Genomic DNA, 20,047 nt, shown 5'->3' on the forward strand with positions numbered 1-20,047 from the left:
TGATAGGGATTTTCAGGCGTGGTTTCCCCGTGCATGTCAGTGGTGCAGGACGGAGGGTCTGACAAGGGACGACTCTCTAGTCGTTCGCATAGGGTAAAAAAAACCGAGGTCATGTGTACACATTGGCGTGCACGTAGTAAAAGATCCCTTGGCAGTTGGAATTCGATATAAGTAGGCAGTAACGCCGCCGTCGGGGGAAATTTTCCTCATAGCACACTACATGACGTATGCCCGTCTTCATTATCCCAGTCGGAGCAGTAGGACGTTAAACCCCATTACATTTCATTTGTTATACGTGATATGATGGCGGATGCAGGATATTTTGTTCATAATTTTGAAAAGTTGAGGTGTCAATGGGAATTGTGACACATATTACATTCAATTTCACCTGCTACACCACCCTAACCAGCAAAAAACCCCAGAAATTAGACGCGTTTCTCAGGATCTGAACAATAAAGGAATTGATTATGCTGTTATTTTTTTAAGGGGGGGGGGTAATGGGGGTGGGGGCCCTAGCCCCTAAGGCCCCCACCAGGATTCGCCATTGTATATAGTTGTATCTGTAAAGAGGAAAGTATATAACCGCCAATCGCATTATCACTGTGTGAAATAATTTTGTTTAACGGACCAGGTTGATAGCGGGTTATAGTTTACCTTACAGTCACGTGTTTTAGTACCGGGAACACATGTGACATAAAGGGGGAACAGGTGAGAATTATAATATAAATTACCTGAAAACAAACAATTAAAGACTCTCACATAAAAAGAATAAAATGAATATATATATATAGACACCACTTTCCTGACAATTTCCCCGGGGTTTTCCCTTGTCAGTGGTGCATGCCAGAGGGTCTAGTCATTCAGGTGGGACAAAAACCAAGGTCACGTTTACATGTTGACATGCACATAAAATAAATCTCTATAGTTGGAATTCAAAATAAGAGAATGTCGTAGCGCTGCTGCCCGGGCAAAATTCTCTCATAACTATGATAACACACCACAGGGCGTGTGCTCGTCTTTATTAGCCCAGTCGGTGCAGAAAAGTAAATCGTTAAATCCCATTTCATTTCATTTTTTTAACAAAGAAAAACGCACTAATATGAACAGTATATTTATAGTAAGTATAGTATACATGGCTCAGTATTGAAACATAGACACAGACGCTAATGTCATCGAGCCCAGTGTGAGTGATTTATTCCAGCATATTCCACAGTCAAACTGCAAATATCATTTCCCGTTATAAGCTATAATAGTCTCTAAGCTGTCATTCAAGCAGATTCTATGAGGTTCTGTGTATCCGTGAGACTATTGTTATATGCAGACGTGTCCCTGCACTTAATAGCAGCCATGATACTGACAGATTGAATGAACCCGGTAAAACTTTACCGGTAGGCCTATATTTAAACCAGGAAGTGAGTTGTTGTTAAAGTAGGTTTAATTTCGGAAAATGCAATTTTGAATAAATGGACGAAAACTGTTCCCAAATAGATAATTACATGTATTAGGAATTGTAACTTACAGCATAATTCTAACTTACTGTGACAGCTAATTGCAATCAATAATTGGGCATATTTACGATTCCATAACGTAAAACAGTTGCGAAACGACATGCATATGGGACCCTGCTGAAAATTCAACCGGGGCCCTTGCATCAGCGGTGAAAATGTTCATATTCTGGACATCCGTCACACAAACACATATGTGTATGTCAGTGTGGTAGATAGATAGATTTATTTGGCACAAACATATACATGTATTTATTTATGATAAAACTTTTTAAAAAACTAATTTGGGGGTCCCTTATAGTGGCGTCCCTGGCTACAACGCGGTCAGTCCCCCCCCCCACCTCCAGCCCTAATCTAACCTGTGGTATAATACGGATTTCTGAAAAATATAGAACAAAACTATTAAACCAATAACGCGATCGAGGCTGATTAGCCCCCTAGGTTTCGACTAGAAAGGTTAAGATTAGGGTTCGGTCTAAAAACCTTGGTGTCCCAAACGTGGGTAAGCTATCCGGGACATCGTACATTTAGAGCCAAAATATGCAGTGACGTTTTGCAGTAAAATCCGCAGGAGTTTATAAATTGTTAGGCCAAGGCAATAATGATTAAACAAGACGGGGATATTAAAATTCATTGTCAGGGCGGCAGTCCGAGTGCACTTTGTTGGAACGTCCCAAATCGCACTTAACGATCTTTGCAAATAAAAATGCTTTTGAAATCAATATTTCCGGGAATATGTATTCTCTAGAAATACATTTCTTCCAGGAATCCTCAATGACCAATTCTTGGAATAATTATAGATTTATCTTCATTGCTAGGGCCAGTCTTTTTCAATCTTTCTTCCGCATTATAAAAATAATATCAGACACTCATAAACAGGAATATTGTTTATTCTTAAATTTATCTGTTATTATTCACAGAGAAAGATAACATTAAGAACAATCAGTATCTAAATTAAAGAAATTCAGGATCCAAAACGTAATTCCGGTTTCTTAGAAACAATGAACACTCTGCGGCGCTCCCAACTTATTAGATTATCCAGACAGTGGGTTTTAACGGAAAATGTGACTGGATATGTGAGACACAAATATATATATATATATCCGGTTTGTGACAGTATAAATAAATTGAGTCAATAGATATTCTTGATAAAATTAGTTGGCCGTGATAGCTGAAGTACTGCATACTTTCACTGATATTCAACATGCCTACTCTAGGATACTGGAAAATTAGGGGTGTAAGTATTTGTGATATTATTATAATTAATAGCAATATATCTTTTTACGCGTAGCCACCGTGTCTGGAGCGAAGACCAAGACGCTGGCTTGGCTTGCTAGCATGGAGGTCACGAGTTCTCTCCCGGTGGTGGCTGAGAAAGTTCGCGTGGATTTTCAGGCGTGGTTTCCCCTCGTCAGTGGTGCAGGACGGATGACCTGACAAGGACAACTGTCTAGTTGTTCGGATAGGACCAAAACCGATGTGCCATTTACACATTGGACTTGGAGTGCACGTAAAAGGTCCTCTCTGGTGATACTGATAGGCATTACCGTCATAACACACTGCATATTTTTACTCATGTTTTTTGGGGGTTTTTTTGCGCATTTTTTTTCCAAATTTGATATCTTTGGTGGTTGATTTATATAATGGAACGCAAAACTGATCCAGTAATTAAAGCGTCTTACCTTTGTAATGAATGTCATTTAAATCCCATGCAGACTGTCTACAATATCAATATTGTGAAAATTAAGATTAAGACTCTAATAAGAAAAATCTGCCATGAAATGAAAATTTTGCAACATTTTGCATCTTCAGCCAACAGCAACAAAATAAGCCAGAGTCACTTTTAAACTTTTAGTAAAATCTTTTGATGGCCTGGCCTCATTTTAATTCGATTGATTCCAAGCTACATGTAGATATACCACTGAAATTTTGTTTTCAATTTGATATAATAAGCCGTAAAGATGCATTATATATGTAAGATTAAGCCCCGAGTTCACAAAACTTTGCACATAGTTTCTTATGGATGTATCTGATACATTAAAACAACAAAAGGTTTATAAAGGGCTATATTTTAGTTAAAATAAGGTGAACAAGTTTGAGTAAATTCTCAACTTAAGTCTGAGAATGCTTTGTGAACTCGAGGCCAGGTCGTTCTTGCTATAGGCCCAAATCGTTAAAAAATTAGATAATAAAAAATGAATATTGAAAATTTCATTCAAATTACATGTACATGTATATGTTATTCTGAGTGAAGGTATGGGTGTTGGAAGATGTAGTGCAGATTGTTTTTTATCTTAGCAATGTTACTTGTTAATCAAGACTTCATTTTTAAATTAAATCATTAAATGGCGATTGTATTTCAATCTGTTTAAATCTCTGCGTTCTAATGTCTTAGAAATTTGATTATAGGTTTGCCATGTAAAGAAATGTCTGAATAATAATTTATTTATTCCATTTGAAGCCAAAAATATAAACCTGCAATAGACAGATTTAGCTCTTACATAATGCATCTGTAAAAAATTAGATACCCGGTATTGTCACGATAAGAGGCTTGGAATAAGCTCATATAATAGCATGTTTATTAATAAGCTGACATAACTCGATAGGAAAGGGTGGATGCATGTATACACATGAGAGAGAGAGAAATGGGGTTTAACATCCACTTGACACAAACTAGGTCATTACAGGAATAACATGGTTAATTTTTTTTTCAATAATTCACTTGCGCGTAGGTGTTTTTAGCAGTGAGAGGAAACCGGAGGACCCGGAGAAAACCCATGAGGTTGTTCAGGTGACCCTACTCCTTGTCACGTACAACCGGGGAATCGAACCACGCCAGTTGACTCAATGGCAGACCTTATGATGCAAAGCGCACACGCTAACCAATTGACCCCACCCCCATGTATACATGTACCAATACAGACAGTATTTGGAATTTTACATATCAACCTAAAGTTGTCTTGACTATAAAAAGTGCAATGTCACTGTAGTCTGTAGCATTATGTAAATATCTATACAAATGCAAGCTGTGATGAATATAACATAATTACTTCAGTAACCTTCAATAGCTTCAACATCCTGGGTTGTTCAAATAGAGTGATTGTGTTGTTGGCCTACATGATAACCTATTAAAACATGTATCTATTGTGCAATTGTTTGATTTAATTGGTAACTATACATCTTACCTCGTTTTTTACAGCTTGCACAGCCCATCCGACTTCTGTTGAACTATGCTGGTGAAGAGTTTACCGATAAGCAATATGAACAAGGAGATGGTAAGAAAGATTTTTTAATTAAAGGGGGGGGATCACGTGGCTAAGTGGGTAAGACGCTAGCTCGCTAGCCTGGAGGTCGGGTGTTCGATCCCTGCATTGGCCGAGAAAGTTCATCCAGATTTTCCGGCGTGATTCTCCCTTGTCAGTGATGCAGGACGGAGGGGCTGACAAGGAAAGCTGTCTAGTCGTTCGGATGGGACGAAAAACCGAGGTCCTGTGTACACATTGGCGTGCACGTAAAAGATCCCTTGGCAGTTGGAATTCGATATAAGAGTAGGCCGTAGTGCCGCTGTCCGGGCAAAATTTCCCTCATAGCACACTGTATGGCGTATGCCCGTCTTCATTAGCCCAGGTTAGGAGCAGAACAGTAGGACGTTAAACTCCATTTCATTTCATTTAATTAAAGGGACATTATGTAAGATTTAGATAAAGAGCTGGCTGTTCTCTCTATAATATTTCAAAAATAGAAAATGCAAATTAAATGAATATATTGAAAATTCCATTACTTTATTTTGAGCGAAGTTATCAATGGTTTTAGTTTTGACAAGATGTGTTCATTGATCATAACCACTGTACTGGTCATTCGAGTCTTAGCCTCGCTTCTCCATTTTTAAATTAAATCCTTAAATGGCTGAACCGTTTTGATCTACTTAAAAATCGGAACCTTGTGAACTCACTAACAACAAAAGCTATCTACCGATCTGTATGAAATGTACATGCATCATTTAGATTAGTGAAATGAAGAAGCCTATTGAATTTCAGCAATTTCCATTACATCTAGAGTTATGACCCATGATTCACTTTGTTGAACTTTGCAAATGCTCAAACGACAAAAGATTATCATCTGATCTGTATGAAATTTATATGCATTATTTAAATTAGTAAAACGGAAAAGCCTGTTGAATTTCAACAATTTCTGTAGATTACTCGCAGAGTTAAGGCCCTTGTTTCTGATTGTAGAACCGTGTGAACCCTCAAATGACAAAAATTATAATCTCTCATCTGTATGAAATTGTCTTGTAAATGTCCCCATTTACCTACAAAGGATAAATATGTGACAACCATTGTTGACTGCTCTGGCGATTTAACTGCTTTGGGTGTATGTTTTGTTGCCTGGCAACCTATCTTTTTATTTTAAATAGAATGTTAAATAATCCATCAGAGTACTTTTAAATCAATGTCACAGCCACTCAATCAAGACTGGCAAATAATAGAGTGGAAAAAAGAGTCCCAATATCTTGTGTATTAGAATTAGTCCATGTGAAATCTGTAGAATTTGACAATTTTTTTTATAGGCCCAGAATTCAGTGTTGAGGAATGGACAAGTGTCAAATTTACACTTGGTTTAGATTTCCCTAATGTAAGTATTTTACACTTCATTGGGTTAACAGGGGAGGGGGGGGTCGAATGGTCAAGCATGCACTTTAAATCATTAGGTCTGTTATTGAGTCAAGAGGCATGATTTGGATTCCCAACTTGTACGTGATGAGGGGTAGGTTCTCTTGTCAAACACAGGACCCACAATTGGTCATTTTGGGACTAACATGTGGTTCAATTTTATTTCGATAATTCGCTTGCACATAGGGGTTTTTAGCACTGGGAGGACTCAAAGAAAACCCTTGAGATTGGACAGGCGACCCTGCTCCTTGTCACATACAAGCGGGAAAACGAAACAACACCAATTGACTCAATGACAGACCTTGTGATTTCATGCATACACGTTAAGCCACAAAACACCAAACACCTCCTTAACAGTGGAACTAAGGCCTACATTGATTTCAATTTATAATCTTAATTTTTTTTTTGTCCTATGCGACTGACTCGGTGATTTTCCACGATTTGAACCAAGACTTTCTGAGTGACCCAGCCCCAGTGCCATATTGACTGAGCCGATTTGGCTTAAGAATATGGATCCACACCTTTTCCTGCTAAATATGTACCTGTATGATTGCTTTTGGCATAATTTAGTTTTTTGATTATTCTCAATATTCTCAGAGTATGTGTATTTCTGTATTTCAGCTGCCATATTTTATTGATGGGGATATTTCTATGACTCAGAGTAATACTATATTAAGATATATAGCAGGAAAACATAATTTATGTAAGTAAACTTTGATGATTTATGTCAATAAACTTTATAGCATAATTTATGGAATTAAACTTTGATAAATTATGCAAGTAAACTTTGAAAATTTATGCAAGTAAACTTTGATAATTTATGCAAGTAAACTTTGATAGCATGATTTAGATTTATGTAAGTAAACTTTAATAATTTATGGAAGTAAACTTTAATAATTTATGGAAGTAAACTTTGATAATTTATGGAAGTAAAATTTGATAATTTATGGAAGTAAACTTTGATAGCATAATTTATGTAAGTAAACTTTGATAATTTAATACGAATGAAACTAGTCACTGATACCCAAGATTTTTTCCAGTGTGGTTTTTCCTTGTTAGTGATTCAGGACGGGAGGGCCTGGCAAGGAACAGTGCCTAGTCATTCTGATAGACTAAAAAAATGCAGTCCAGTGTACATGTTATTGTGCACGTAAAAGAACCCTCTTCAGTTTGAATTTAATTGGTGACAGGGTAAAATTCCCCTCATAGCACACTGTATGGCATATGCTAGGCCTAATTATCACCATTCCATCTTCTTTAGCTCAGTCGATGCAGATATGTAGGACAATAAACCCTGTATCATTTCATTAGCCAGGTTAGTGTTACTGTTGGGGGGAGGTTGGATGGCTGAATGGTTAGCACGTGCATGCTGTACCATAAGGCTTGTCATTGAGTCAACTGCCGTAGTTTCGAATCTCCAGTTGTACGTGACAAGGAGTAGGGTTTTCTCCGGGTCGTCCGGTTTCCTCCCACTGCTAAAGACCCCTATGCGCAAGCGAATTATTGAAATAAAATTAAAACCATGTTAGTCCCGAAATGACCTAGCTTGTGTTGAGTGGACATTAAACCTCATTTCTCTCTCTCTCTCTCTACTATTAGGCGATTCCACGGTTGTACGTGAAAAGGAGTAGGGTCACCTGTCCAACCTCGTGGGTTTCCTCCCACTGCTAAAGACCCCTAAGCGCAAGCGAATTATTGAAATAAAATTGAATCATATACATGCATTAGCCACGAAATGACCTAGTTTGTGTCAAGTGGACGTTAAACCCCAATTCTCTCTCTCTCTTTCGCTACTGTTGGGCTTAAGTTTTTTTGATATTACACCTTTATTGAAATTAATTCTGTAGAATTCTGTATATTGGCACCAGAATTTGACTTAGGTAACACACATTTTGATAGAAAGAAGAAATAATAAATTGATTTCAACTTATGTTTACAGTGGGTAATACAACAAAGGAGAAAGTGGCTTGTGATATGATGTTAGAAAATGCCATGGACTTCAGAAATGGTCTAGTTCGTGTTGTTTACAACCCAAATTATGTAAGTTTTCTATTGATTTTCTTTCGGGTTCTTACGTTTAAGTAGGGTTGGGCAATAATGAAAATATTGTGATAATAATTGACCAAATATCACAATAAACGATATTATCGTGATAATTTATACGTGTGTCTTAAGTAGTAAAATTTTGAATACTTGGCCTGAAAATCGTCGCTTGATGTCAAATTATTACTGCTAACGTCGGTAGACGCCATGATGGAAATTTACCCTAGACTAGCTAGTACTTAATAATACTATTTTTGCCTGATGAATTTAATTCTATTAATAGATGATGATATAGCATAATTATGTATTATTACCAAAATTGGACATGATAATTATCATATTGCAATAATTTTGGTTATCACTATGTACCGGTTTTTCAATATTTTTAAAAAATCTGATATGAATTTTATCATGATATACTGTAAAACCGGTATATCGCCGAACCGTAATCAGTATTAACAAAGATATGATAAACAGATAATGTCACCTATAAGTGTTTGGTAAAATCTTTTTATGGGCCTGCTTTTTATCTGATTAAAGGAAGGTTATGTTCCGTTGACATTTTGATTTTGTTTTTCTAATTAAAATAATCAATTGGAATACTTGGTAGTATGGGTTAATGCATGAAACATTGATATTGTGATTAATTATTTACATGAATATGCTTAAAGATGCATTATGTAAGAGCTAAATCTGCCTTTTGCGGATCTATATTTTGGCTTCAAACGTTATATAAACTATTATTTAGACATTTATTCACATGGCAAGCTTATAATCAACTCTCTAGAACATTGGATGGTAGAGATTTAAACAGATTAAAACACAGTTGCCATTTAATGATTTAATTTAAAAATGGTGAATCAAGACTAAGTCTCGAATAACAAGTACCGTTTTTACGATAATAAACAATCTATGACGAATCTTGTCAAAACTTCAATCAGTGATAACTTCACTCAGAATACAGTGATCTGAATTAAATTTTCAATATACCGTATTCATTTTCATTACTGTATGTATTTTTGAACTACATATAAGCAGGAACGGCCAGCTCTTTATCTAAATCATTCATAATGTATCTTAATTTCCAATTTGACTACTAACGCTGTAAACAAATTTTTTTTATAGGAAAGTTTAAAAGGCGACTACTTTGAAAAGTTACCAACTACTCTGACTAAATTTGAAAAGTATCTTGGTGATAAACAATGGTTTGCTGGTGGAGATAAAGTAGGTATTGTTTTGAAACTACTGCATGACTTTAAGTTGTTCAGCTCTGAATGTAGGTCTCATTACACTCACCCTGTACGTTCATGAACCATTCTATCGAATCATTGTCGAAAAACTTTGGTCCTAAGTCAATTTTACGGAGCAACTTTTTACTGCAATACGGTCATGTGTCAGTCTCTGTGAACATCTGAACAATGTAGAGGGATGTTTTCAGTGAAAAAAAATAAGACCTTGCGTACCTCACTACAGTCAGTATGTGCAACACAACATGCTGTTAAAGATACTTCCCCTTCTGCTAAACGGCTTGGCAGACACCATTGAAATCTAAATGTAGGGTAACGCACAATTTACGTAACTTGGCTATATAAGACAAAACAAAATTTAGGTAAGCTGAGGGTGGATGGCTGGGGTAAAAATTGGAATCTTTGAATCTTCATTCATTTATTGCTTTGCCTAGCCCAATTACAATCAAATTTTTTCAAAAATTCCAACTTTGTTTCACCGGCTTAACTAAATTTCGTTTCGTCTTAAAAAACATGTTTGAAATTCAACAGTTAATATTTGTGAAGTTAGTGATTTGATATTGAGTTGCCTTAGCCTACCATCTAGTAATACCCAAAGTTGTATACACGCGTTAACCAAGAAAGGGAGTAAGACGTCGGCTCACTAACATGGAGGTCCTGTGTTTGATCCCTGTTTTGACTGTGAAAATTAATCAGGGTTTTCTGGTGTGATTCCCCCTTGTCAGTGGTGTAGGACAGAGAAATGAAATGAAATGGGGTTTAACGTCCTACTGTTCTGCTCCTATGCTGGGCTAATGCAGACGGGCATTCGCCATACAGTGTGCTATGAGGGAAATTTTGCCCGGGCAGCGGCACTATCGAATTCCAACTGCCATGGGATCTTTTACGTGCATTCCAATGTATACACGGGACCTCGGTTTTTCGTCTCATCCGAAGGACTAGACAGCTGTCCTTGTCAAGCCCTCCGTTCTGCACCACTGACAAGGGGGAACCAAGTCGGAAAATCCAGATGCACTTTCTCCGCAAATGCAGGGATCGAACACCAGACCTCCAGCCTAGCGAGCCAGCGTCTTAACCAACCAGCCACCGTGACTCCCTGCAGGACAGAGGACCTGATAACTGAAGGAAAAGTGAGAGAAAGACTAAAAATAACTTTGCGATTTAATTCATGGGTAACCAGTGTAGGAATTAATGGTGAGCTGTGTCCTTGATGATTTGCACTGTGTCATAGAGTTATCTCTCTTGCCTGAAGAACCATTTTCAGCAACCTGCACTATTCCTTTCATCTTTCAGGTAACTGTTTGTGATTTTCCAATGTATGAATTGTTGGACCAGCATCTGTTAATGACTCCTGGATGTTTGGACAAATTTCCCAAATTACAAGCATTTTTAAAACGCTTTGAGGCTTTACCGCAAATCAAGGCATACATGGCATCACCAAAGTTTCTCAAACGACCAGTCAACAACAAAAGCGGTGGTTTCAGATAAACAACTACAATCATTTTTTCCAGTCATTTTATCTGGTAATTTAGGGCCTTTTTTTTAAACTTAATCATGAATAGCTTATTTCACATTTTTATGCTTCGTCTTTATAAACCTTCATGTACAGAGCTGGATTAAGATTGTGTAGGCCCCTCCGATACAGGTACTCTGAGGCTCCCAGAAAGACAAGTTATGTGTTATGAACCTAGAAAATGTTTACTCACCGATCGACCAAGGTATACATTGCCGTTTTTCTTTTATGGTGATGAGGCCTAAATAATCTACAGTGCCAGAATATTTCCACCAAGTACAAATTTTTGGCTGTACACTCGGATTAAATTTAAAAACAAATGCAAACTAGATTCGCATCTTGTACTGATGCGTTACGTCACACGTACCTACAATAGACAGTTTAGAGTATTCATACTTTGACTTCAGATTCACGATGAAATAACTTTTAGATAAATCTATAGGGAGAGGGGTTTTACATAGGCTAAGCCTGTTCACCAATCCCATTCAGTCAACCTGAATAAATATATTGTTTATAAAAAATATAAATAAATGAATGGGGGGGCCTCCAGTATCTGTTACAGACCTGGAAGCCCATGCCTTAATCTGGCCCTTGTAGTGATCTAACAGAACGGTACATTTAAAATTTGTTATTGCCCACAAGGATTGTTTTTCTTAAGATTTATGGGCCTTTATTTTTGAAAAGGAGTTGGATAATCCGGTGATTTTTTTTGAATTTGTTAAATTTATAAAGCTCTTGTAATATTTCGATTCCACGACAGGAAAATTTGTTTATATTGTTGTTGTGAAAAGTTAATGTATGCTTACTCTTTGTGGAACACCTGATTACATTTGTCCCTGTGTGATTTGGATGATGTCTTGTGGTGGGAACATGTGGCTGCTATGTTAGAATTAAAAGTGCTTTAAATACATATTGTTGTTCAATGGATTGCAACTATCATGGACAATGTTGCCAAGATGTTCGGATGGTACGAAAAAAAAAAGATCCACCCATTTAGATACAGAAGTGCATGTAAAAGAACCCATGATTATTGAAGATAAGAACAGTAGGTGCATACACCACTGTCTGAGCAAAATTATTCGTCATAATAACCACATTTTAGTCTCAGAATGACCAAATTATTGTGTTGACACATCCCTTTATACTGTCCTATCTATTCTTTGTTCAGAAATTCTGGTGTTTTATTAAATATGGTAATATTACTAAGTTTATAACTGTAATGCTTTATATAGAAAGTATATAAATGTGATCAATATTTATATTATCTTGTTATTATATATGCTGACATGTTATAATGGAGGCCCCATTGATCCAGTCAACTTTTTTTTTATCAGTTCGCGATCAAACATGTAACTGGTGTCATTATTCACAGAGTTATCCCTCTACAGGTCAGTTTGGAGATTTTGTGTTCAAACTTTTGTCAGGTTATTGCTGAAAATAGATGAACTACATATGTCAGTACCAAAATAAAGTGAAATAAGTCCCAATCTGTGTTTGTAAATGGGCTGAACTAGACAACAAAGTTTGGAAAATGGAGTCTACAGTAGAATTTAGATATTCCTAACCTGGGACCCACTTGGAGTTACAGTGGCTCAGTGAGTAACTGGGGGTCACGTGTTTGATCCCTGCGTTGGCCGAGAAATTTCATTTGGATTTTCCGCCGTGGTTCCCCCTTGTCAGCGGTGGTTCCCCCTTGTCGGATTAGACGAAAATCCAAGGTCCCATGTACACATTGGCATGCTCGTAAAAGAACCCTTGGCAGTTGGAATTTGATATAAGAGTAGGCCATAGCGCCGTTCTCTGGGCAAAGTATGCCCATCTACATTAGTCCAGTCATAGCAGAACAGTAGGACATTAAACCCGATTTCATTATTTTGGGACCCACTTGCAACAATTCGAAGCAGAATAGATGGAAATACCACTGTCCAGGAAAATACTCTTGCCTCACGTTTGAATGGAATTATAATATGAACTCAAAATGGCCAAATGACTCTTCCAGGGGTGATGGCCATGGACGGTCCAGATAGGATAATCACAACATCAGGACTCAGACTAGCAATTATTTGCCCATTGACTTCAATGTTAAATTACTGTAACATCACAGGCTGTAGCTATTTGCTCAACATTTCGTTGGTTTCAATCTTTATAAGCACAATGAGGACCACATTTGGCAATATCCTCATCATAAATTTGTAGGGGGTTGACCATTTAGATTTTTTGCTGCGGGGATTTGATGTTGACAGGGGTGAAAATCTCACTTCCGACACAATGATTGCTCTGCAGAAAGACACTTTACACCCCCTATCCCTCCGCTGTAATATCATCAGTATTACCCAAAACTGCTATGAAATTGCAAATTTGATCCCTTTTCTCCAATTCTAGACCAAAAAAACAACCCAAAAATGCAGGAAGAGGGGAGAAAAAAATTAAGGGAAAAATTGTCTATTTATAACTCGCACTACATTTGTTCCATCATGAAATAATGTCACAAATTCTTAATCAGTTATGTCCCTTAGTAGCATCAGTAGTTAACTGACACACTGTTATTAAAAAAAAATGCTTAACTGTATGCAAATTTGTTAACTGTAATTTTGGAGGAATAATACTGGTGTGAATTTGATAAAAAGTACGGTCGGCAGTAGTCAGCATGCTTTCATTCTATCGTATTATGACAACACATAATTTTGTAGGAATATTACTGACATAAATTTGAATACCGCATTGGAATTAAATATGAAAAATAACAAGGTGCACCTATTTTTTTTACGCACAGATTTGAATTTTTTGTCAATGCATGATTTTTGTGTGTGGTCTAAAACTGTCTGCTTAAATAACAGAGTTATGTCCCTTTATTTTTGGTAAAAATGTCCAAAGAGAAAAATTTTGAAACCCCAACACTGAAACCCCAACACTGAACGATACACGTGTGTAAAAAAAAATATGTTAAACCTCCGCCTTTCCTCCTGTTTAATTATAAATAACTAATCATTGTCTTCTAAATTATTTAATTCCTATTAGTTCAAACATTAAATTCTACCGCCAGCAAATCAAATCATGTCATTTGAGCAGAAAAATAGGAATACCATCAAATTATACAAATAAAGATAGGAATACCATCAAATTATACAAATAAAGATAGGAATACCATCAAATTTACTATAAAGATAGGAATACCATCAAATATACTATAAAGATAGGAATACCATCAAATATACTATAAAGATAGGAATACCATCGAATAGGAATACAATCAATAAATAATCATGGTTGTGAATTGACTAGCTTGAATGAGGCCTAAATAATCTACAGTGCCAGAATATTTCCACCATGTACAAATTTTTGGCTGTACACTCGGATTAAATTTAAAAACAAATGCAAACTAGATTCGCATCTTGTACTGATGCGTTACGTCACACGTACCTACAATAGACAGTTTAGAGTATTCATACTTTGACTTCAGATTCACGATGAAATAACTTTTAGATAAATCTATAGGGAGAGGGGTTTTACATAGGCTAAGCCTGTTCACCAATCCCATTCAGTCAACCTGAATAAATATATTGTTTATAAAAAATATAAATAAATGAATGGGGGGGCCTCCAGTATCTGTTACAGACCTGGAAGCCCATGCCTTAATCTGGCCCTTGTAGTGATCTAACAGAACGGTACATTTAAAATTTGTTATTGCCCACAAGGATTGTTTTTCTTAAGATTTATGGGCCTTTATTTTTGAAAAGGAGTTGGATAATCCGGTGATTTTTTTTGAATTTGTTAAATTTATAAAGCTCTTGTAATATTTCGATTCCACGACAGGAAAATTTGTTTATATTGTTGTTGTGAAAAGTTAATGTATGCTTACTCTTTGTGGAACACCTGATTACATTTGTCCCTGTGTGATTTGGATGATGTCTTGTGGTGGGAACATGTGGCTGCTATGTTAGAATTAAAAGTGCTTTAAATACATATTGTTGTTCAATGGATTGCAACTATCATGGACAATGTTGCCAAGATGTTCGGATGGTACGAAAAAAAAAAGATCCACCCATTTAGATACAGAAGTGCATGTAAAAGAACCCATGATTATTGAAGATAAGAACAGTAGGTGCATACACCACTGTCTGAGCAAAATTATTCGTCATAATAACCACATTTTAGTCTCAGAATGACCAAATTATTGTGTTGACACATCCCTTTATACTGTCCTATCTATTCTTTGTTCAGAAATTCTGGTGTTTTATTAAATATGGTAATATTACTAAGTTTATAACTGTAATGCTTTATATAGAAAGTATATAAATGTGATCAATATTTATATTATCTTGTTATTATATATGCTGACATGTTATAATGGAGGCCCCATTGATCCAGTCAACTTTTTTTTTATCAGTTCGCGATCAAACATGTAACTGGTGTCATTATTCACAGAGTTATCCCTCTACAGGTCAGTTTGGAGATTTTGTGTTCAAACTTTTGTCAGGTTATTGCTGTAAATAGATGAACTACATATGTCAGTACCAAAATAAAGTGAAATAAGTCCCAATCTGTGTTTGTAAATGGGCTGAACTAGACAACAAAGTTTGGAAAATGGAGTCTACAGTAGAATTTAGATATTCCTAACCTGGGACCCACTTGGAGTTACAGTGGCTCAGTGAGTAACTGGGGGTCACGTGTTTGATCCCTGCGTTGGCCGAGAAATTTCATTTGGATTTTCCGCCGTGGTTCCCCCTTGTCAGCGGTGGTTCCCCCTTGTCGGATTAGACGAAAATCCAAGGTCCCATGTACACATTGGCATGCTCGTAAAAGAACCCTTGGCAGTTGGAATTTGATATAAGAGTAGGCCATAGCGCCGTTCTCTGGGCAAAGTATGCCCATCTACATTAGTCCAGTCATAGCAGAACAGTGGGACATTAAACCCGATTTCATTATTTTGGGACCCACTTGCAACAATTCGAAGCAGAATAGATGGAAATACAACTGTCCAGGAAAATACTCTTGCCTCACGTTTGAATGGAATTATAATATGAACTCAAAATGGCCAAATGACTCTTCCAGGGGTGATGGCCATGGACGGTCCAGATAGGATAATCACAACATCAGGACTCAGACTAGCAATTATTTGCCCATTGACTTCAATGTTAAATTACTGTAACATCACAGGCTGTAGCTATTTGCTCAACATTTCGTTGGTTTCAATCTTTATAAGCACAATGAGGACCACATTTGGCAATATCCTCATCATAAATTTGTAGGGGGTTGACCATTTAGATTTTTTGCTACGGGGATTTGATGTTGACAGGGGTGAAAATCTCACTTCCGACACAATGATTGCTCTGCAGAAAGACACTTTACACCCCCTATCCCTCCGCTGTAATATCATCAGTATTACCCAAAACTGCTATGAAATTGCAAATTTGATCCCTTTTCTCCAATTCTAGACCAAAAAAACAACCCAAAAATGCAGGAAGAGGGGAGAAAAAAATTAAGGGAAAAATTGTCTATTTATAACTCGCACTACATTTGTTCCATCATGAAATAATGTCACAAATTCTTAATCAGTTATGTCCCTTAGTAGCATCAGTAGTTAACTGACACACTGTTATTAAAAAAAAATGCTTAACTGTATGCAAATTTGTTAACTGTAACTTTGGAGGAATAATACTGGTGTGAATTTGATAAAAAGTACGGTCGGCAGTAGTCAGCATGCTTTCATTCTATCGTATTATGACAACACATAATTTTGTAGGAATATTACTGACATAAATTTGAATACCGCATCGGAATTAAATATGAAAAATAACAAGGTGCACCTATTTTTTTTACGCACAGATTTGAATTTTTTGTCAATGCATGATTTTTGTGTGTGGTCTAAAACTGTCTGCTTAAATAACAGAGTTATGTCCCTTTATTTTTGGTAAAAATGTCCAAAGAGAAAAATTTTGAAACCCCAACACTGAACGATACACGTGTGTAAAAAAAAATATGTTAAACCTCCGCCTTTCCTCCTGTTTAATTATAAATAACTAATCATTGTCTTCTAAATTATTTAATTCCTATTAGTTCAAACATTAAATTCTACCGCCAGCAAATCAAATCATGTCATTTGAGCAGAAAAATAGGAATACCATCAAATTATACAAATAAAGATAGGAATACCATCAAATTATACAAATAAAGATAGGAATACCATCAAATTTACTATAAAGATAGGAATACCATCAAATATACTATAAAGATAGGAATACCATCAAATATACTATAAAGATAGGAATACCATCGAATAGGAATACAATCAATAAATAATCATGGTTGTGAATTGACTAGCTTGAATGAGGCCTAAATAATCTACAGTGCCAGAATATTTCCACCATGTACAAATTTTTGGCTGTACACTCGGATTAAATTTAAAAACAAATGCAAACTAGATTCGCATCTTGTACTGATGCGTTACGTCACACGTACCTACAATAGACAGTTTAGAGTATTCATACTTTGACTTCAGATTCACGATGAAATAACTTTTAGATAAATCTATAGGGAGAGGGGTTTTACATAGGCTAAGCCTGTTCACCAATCCCATTCAGTCAACCTGAATAAATATATTGTTTATAAAAAATATAAATAAATGAATGGGGGGGCCTCCAGTATCTGTTACAGACCTGGAAGCCCATGCCTTAATCTGGCCCTTGTAGTGATCTAACAGAACGGTACATTTAAAATTTGTTATTGCCCACAAGGATTGTTTTTCTTAAGATTTATGGGCCTTTATTTTTGAAAAGGAGTTGGATAATCCGGTGATTTTTTTTGAATTTGTTAAATTTATAAAGCTCTTGTAATATTTCGATTCCACGACAGGAAAATTTGTTTATATTGTTGTTGTGAAAAGTTAATGTATGCTTACTCTTTGTGGAACACCTGATTACATTTGTCCCTGTGTGATTTGGATGATGTCTTGTGGTGGGAACATGTGGCTGCTATGTTAGAATTAAAAGTGCTTTAAATACATATTGTTGTTCAATGGATTGCAACTATCATGGACAATGTTGCCAAGATGTTCGGATGGTACGAAAAAAAAAAGATCCACCCATTTAGATACAGAAGTGCATGTAAAAGAACCCATGATTATTGAAGATAAGAACAGTAGGTGCATACACCACTGTCTGAGCAAAATTATTCGTCATAATAACCACATTTTAGTCTCAGAATGACCAAATTATTGTGTTGACACATCCCTTTATACTGTCCTATCTATTCTTTGTTCAGAAATTCTGGTGTTTTATTAAATATGGTAATATTACTAAGTTTATAACTGTAATGCTTTATATAGAAAGTATATAAATGTGATCAATATTTATATTATCTTGTTATTATATATGCTGACATGTTATAATGGAGGCCCCATTGATCCAGTCAACTTTTTTTTTATCAGTTCGCGATCAAACATGTAACTGGTGTCATTATTCACAGAGTTATCCCTCTACAGGTCAGTTTGGAGATTTTGTGTTCAAACTTTTGTCAGGTTATTGCTGTAAATAGATGAACTACATATGTCAGTACCAAAATAAAGTGAAATAAGTCCCAATCTGTGTTTGTAAATGGGCTGAACTAGACAACAAAGTTTGGAAAATGGAGTCTACAGTAGAATTTAGATATTCCTAACCTGGGACCCACTTGGAGTTACAGTGGCTCAGTGAGTAACTGGGGGTCACGTGTTTGATCCCTGCGTTGGCCGAGAAATTTCATTTGGATTTTCCGCCGTGGTTCCCCCTTGTCAGCGGTGGTTCCCCCTTGTCGGATTAGACGAAAATCCAAGGTCCCATGTACACATTGGCATGCTCGTAAAAGAACCCTTGGCAGTTGGAATTTGATATAAGAGTAGGCCATAGCGCCGTTCTCTGGGCAAAGTATGCCCATCTACATTAGTCCAGTCATAGCAGAACAGTGGGACATTAAACCCGATTTCATTATTTTGGGACCCACTTGCAACAATTCGAAGCAGAATAGATGGAAATACAACTGTCCAGGAAAATACTCTTGCCTCACGTTTGAATGGAATTATAATATGAACTCAAAATGGCCAAATGACTCTTCCAGGGGTGATGGCCATGGACGGTCCAGATAGGATAATCACAACATCAGGACTCAGACTAGCAATTATTTGCCCATTGACTTCAATGTTAAATTACTGTAACATCACAGGCTGTAGCTATTTGCTCAACATTTCGTTGGTTTCAATCTTTATAAGCACAATGAGGACCACATTTGGCAATATCCTCATCATAAATTTGTAGGGGGTTGACCATTTAGATTTTTTGCTACGGGGATTTGATGTTGACAGGGGTGAAAATCTCACTTCCGACACAATGATTGCTCTGCAGAAAGACACTTTACACCCCCTATCCCTCCGCTGTAATATCATCAGTATTACCCAAAACTGCTATGAAATTGCAAATTTGATCCCTTTTCTCCAATTCTAGACCAAAAAAACAACCCAAAAATGCAGGAAGAGGGGAGAAAAAAATTAAGGGAAAAATTGTCTATTTATAACTCGCACTACATTTGTTCCATCATGAAATAATGTCACAAATTCTTAATCAGTTATGTCCCTTAGTAGCATCAGTAGTTAACTGACACACTGTTATTAAAAAAAAATGCTTAACTGTATGCAAATTTGTTAACTGTAACTTTGGAGGAATAATACTGGTGTGAATTTGATAAAAAGTACGGTCGGCAGTAGTCAGCATGCTTTCATTCTATCGTATTATGACAACACATAATTTTGTAGGAATATTACTGACATAAATTTGAATACCGCATCGGAATTAAATATGAAAAATAACAAGGTGCACCTATTTTTTTTACGCACAGATTTGAATTTTTTGTCAATGCATGATTTTTGTGTGTGGTCTAAAACTGTCTGCTTAAATAACAGAGTTATGTCCCTTTATTTTTGGTAAAAATGTCCAAAGAGAAAAATTTTGAAACCCCAACACTGAACGATACACGTGTGTAAAAAAAAATATGTTAAACCTCCGCCTTTCCTCCTGTTTAATTATAAATAACTAATCA

General features: G+C 36.3%; 1 protein-coding gene across 1 annotated transcript; it reads left to right on the forward strand.

Annotated features, from left to right (window-relative positions):
* Window positions 1-2,583: 2,583 nt before the first annotated feature.
* On the forward strand, window positions 2,584-12,240 carry LOC126828541 (glutathione S-transferase Mu 4). The gene is made up of 7 exons (XM_050558362.1): window positions 2,584-2,742; window positions 4,705-4,780; window positions 6,076-6,140; window positions 6,800-6,881; window positions 8,118-8,218; window positions 9,347-9,445; window positions 10,762-12,240. Exons 1-7 carry the CDS (start codon window positions 2,710-2,712, stop codon window positions 10,954-10,956), a joined length of 651 nt encoding a protein of 216 aa, XP_050414319.1. The 5' UTR covers window positions 2,584-2,709; the 3' UTR covers window positions 10,957-12,240.
* Window positions 12,241-20,047: the final 7,807 nt, after the last annotated feature.

Source organism: Patella vulgata, chromosome 7 (assembly GCF_932274485.2).
Source record: "Patella vulgata chromosome 7, xgPatVulg1.2, whole genome shotgun sequence".
In the NCBI taxonomy this organism is placed as follows: Eukaryota; Metazoa; Mollusca; class Gastropoda; family Patellidae; genus Patella; species Patella vulgata.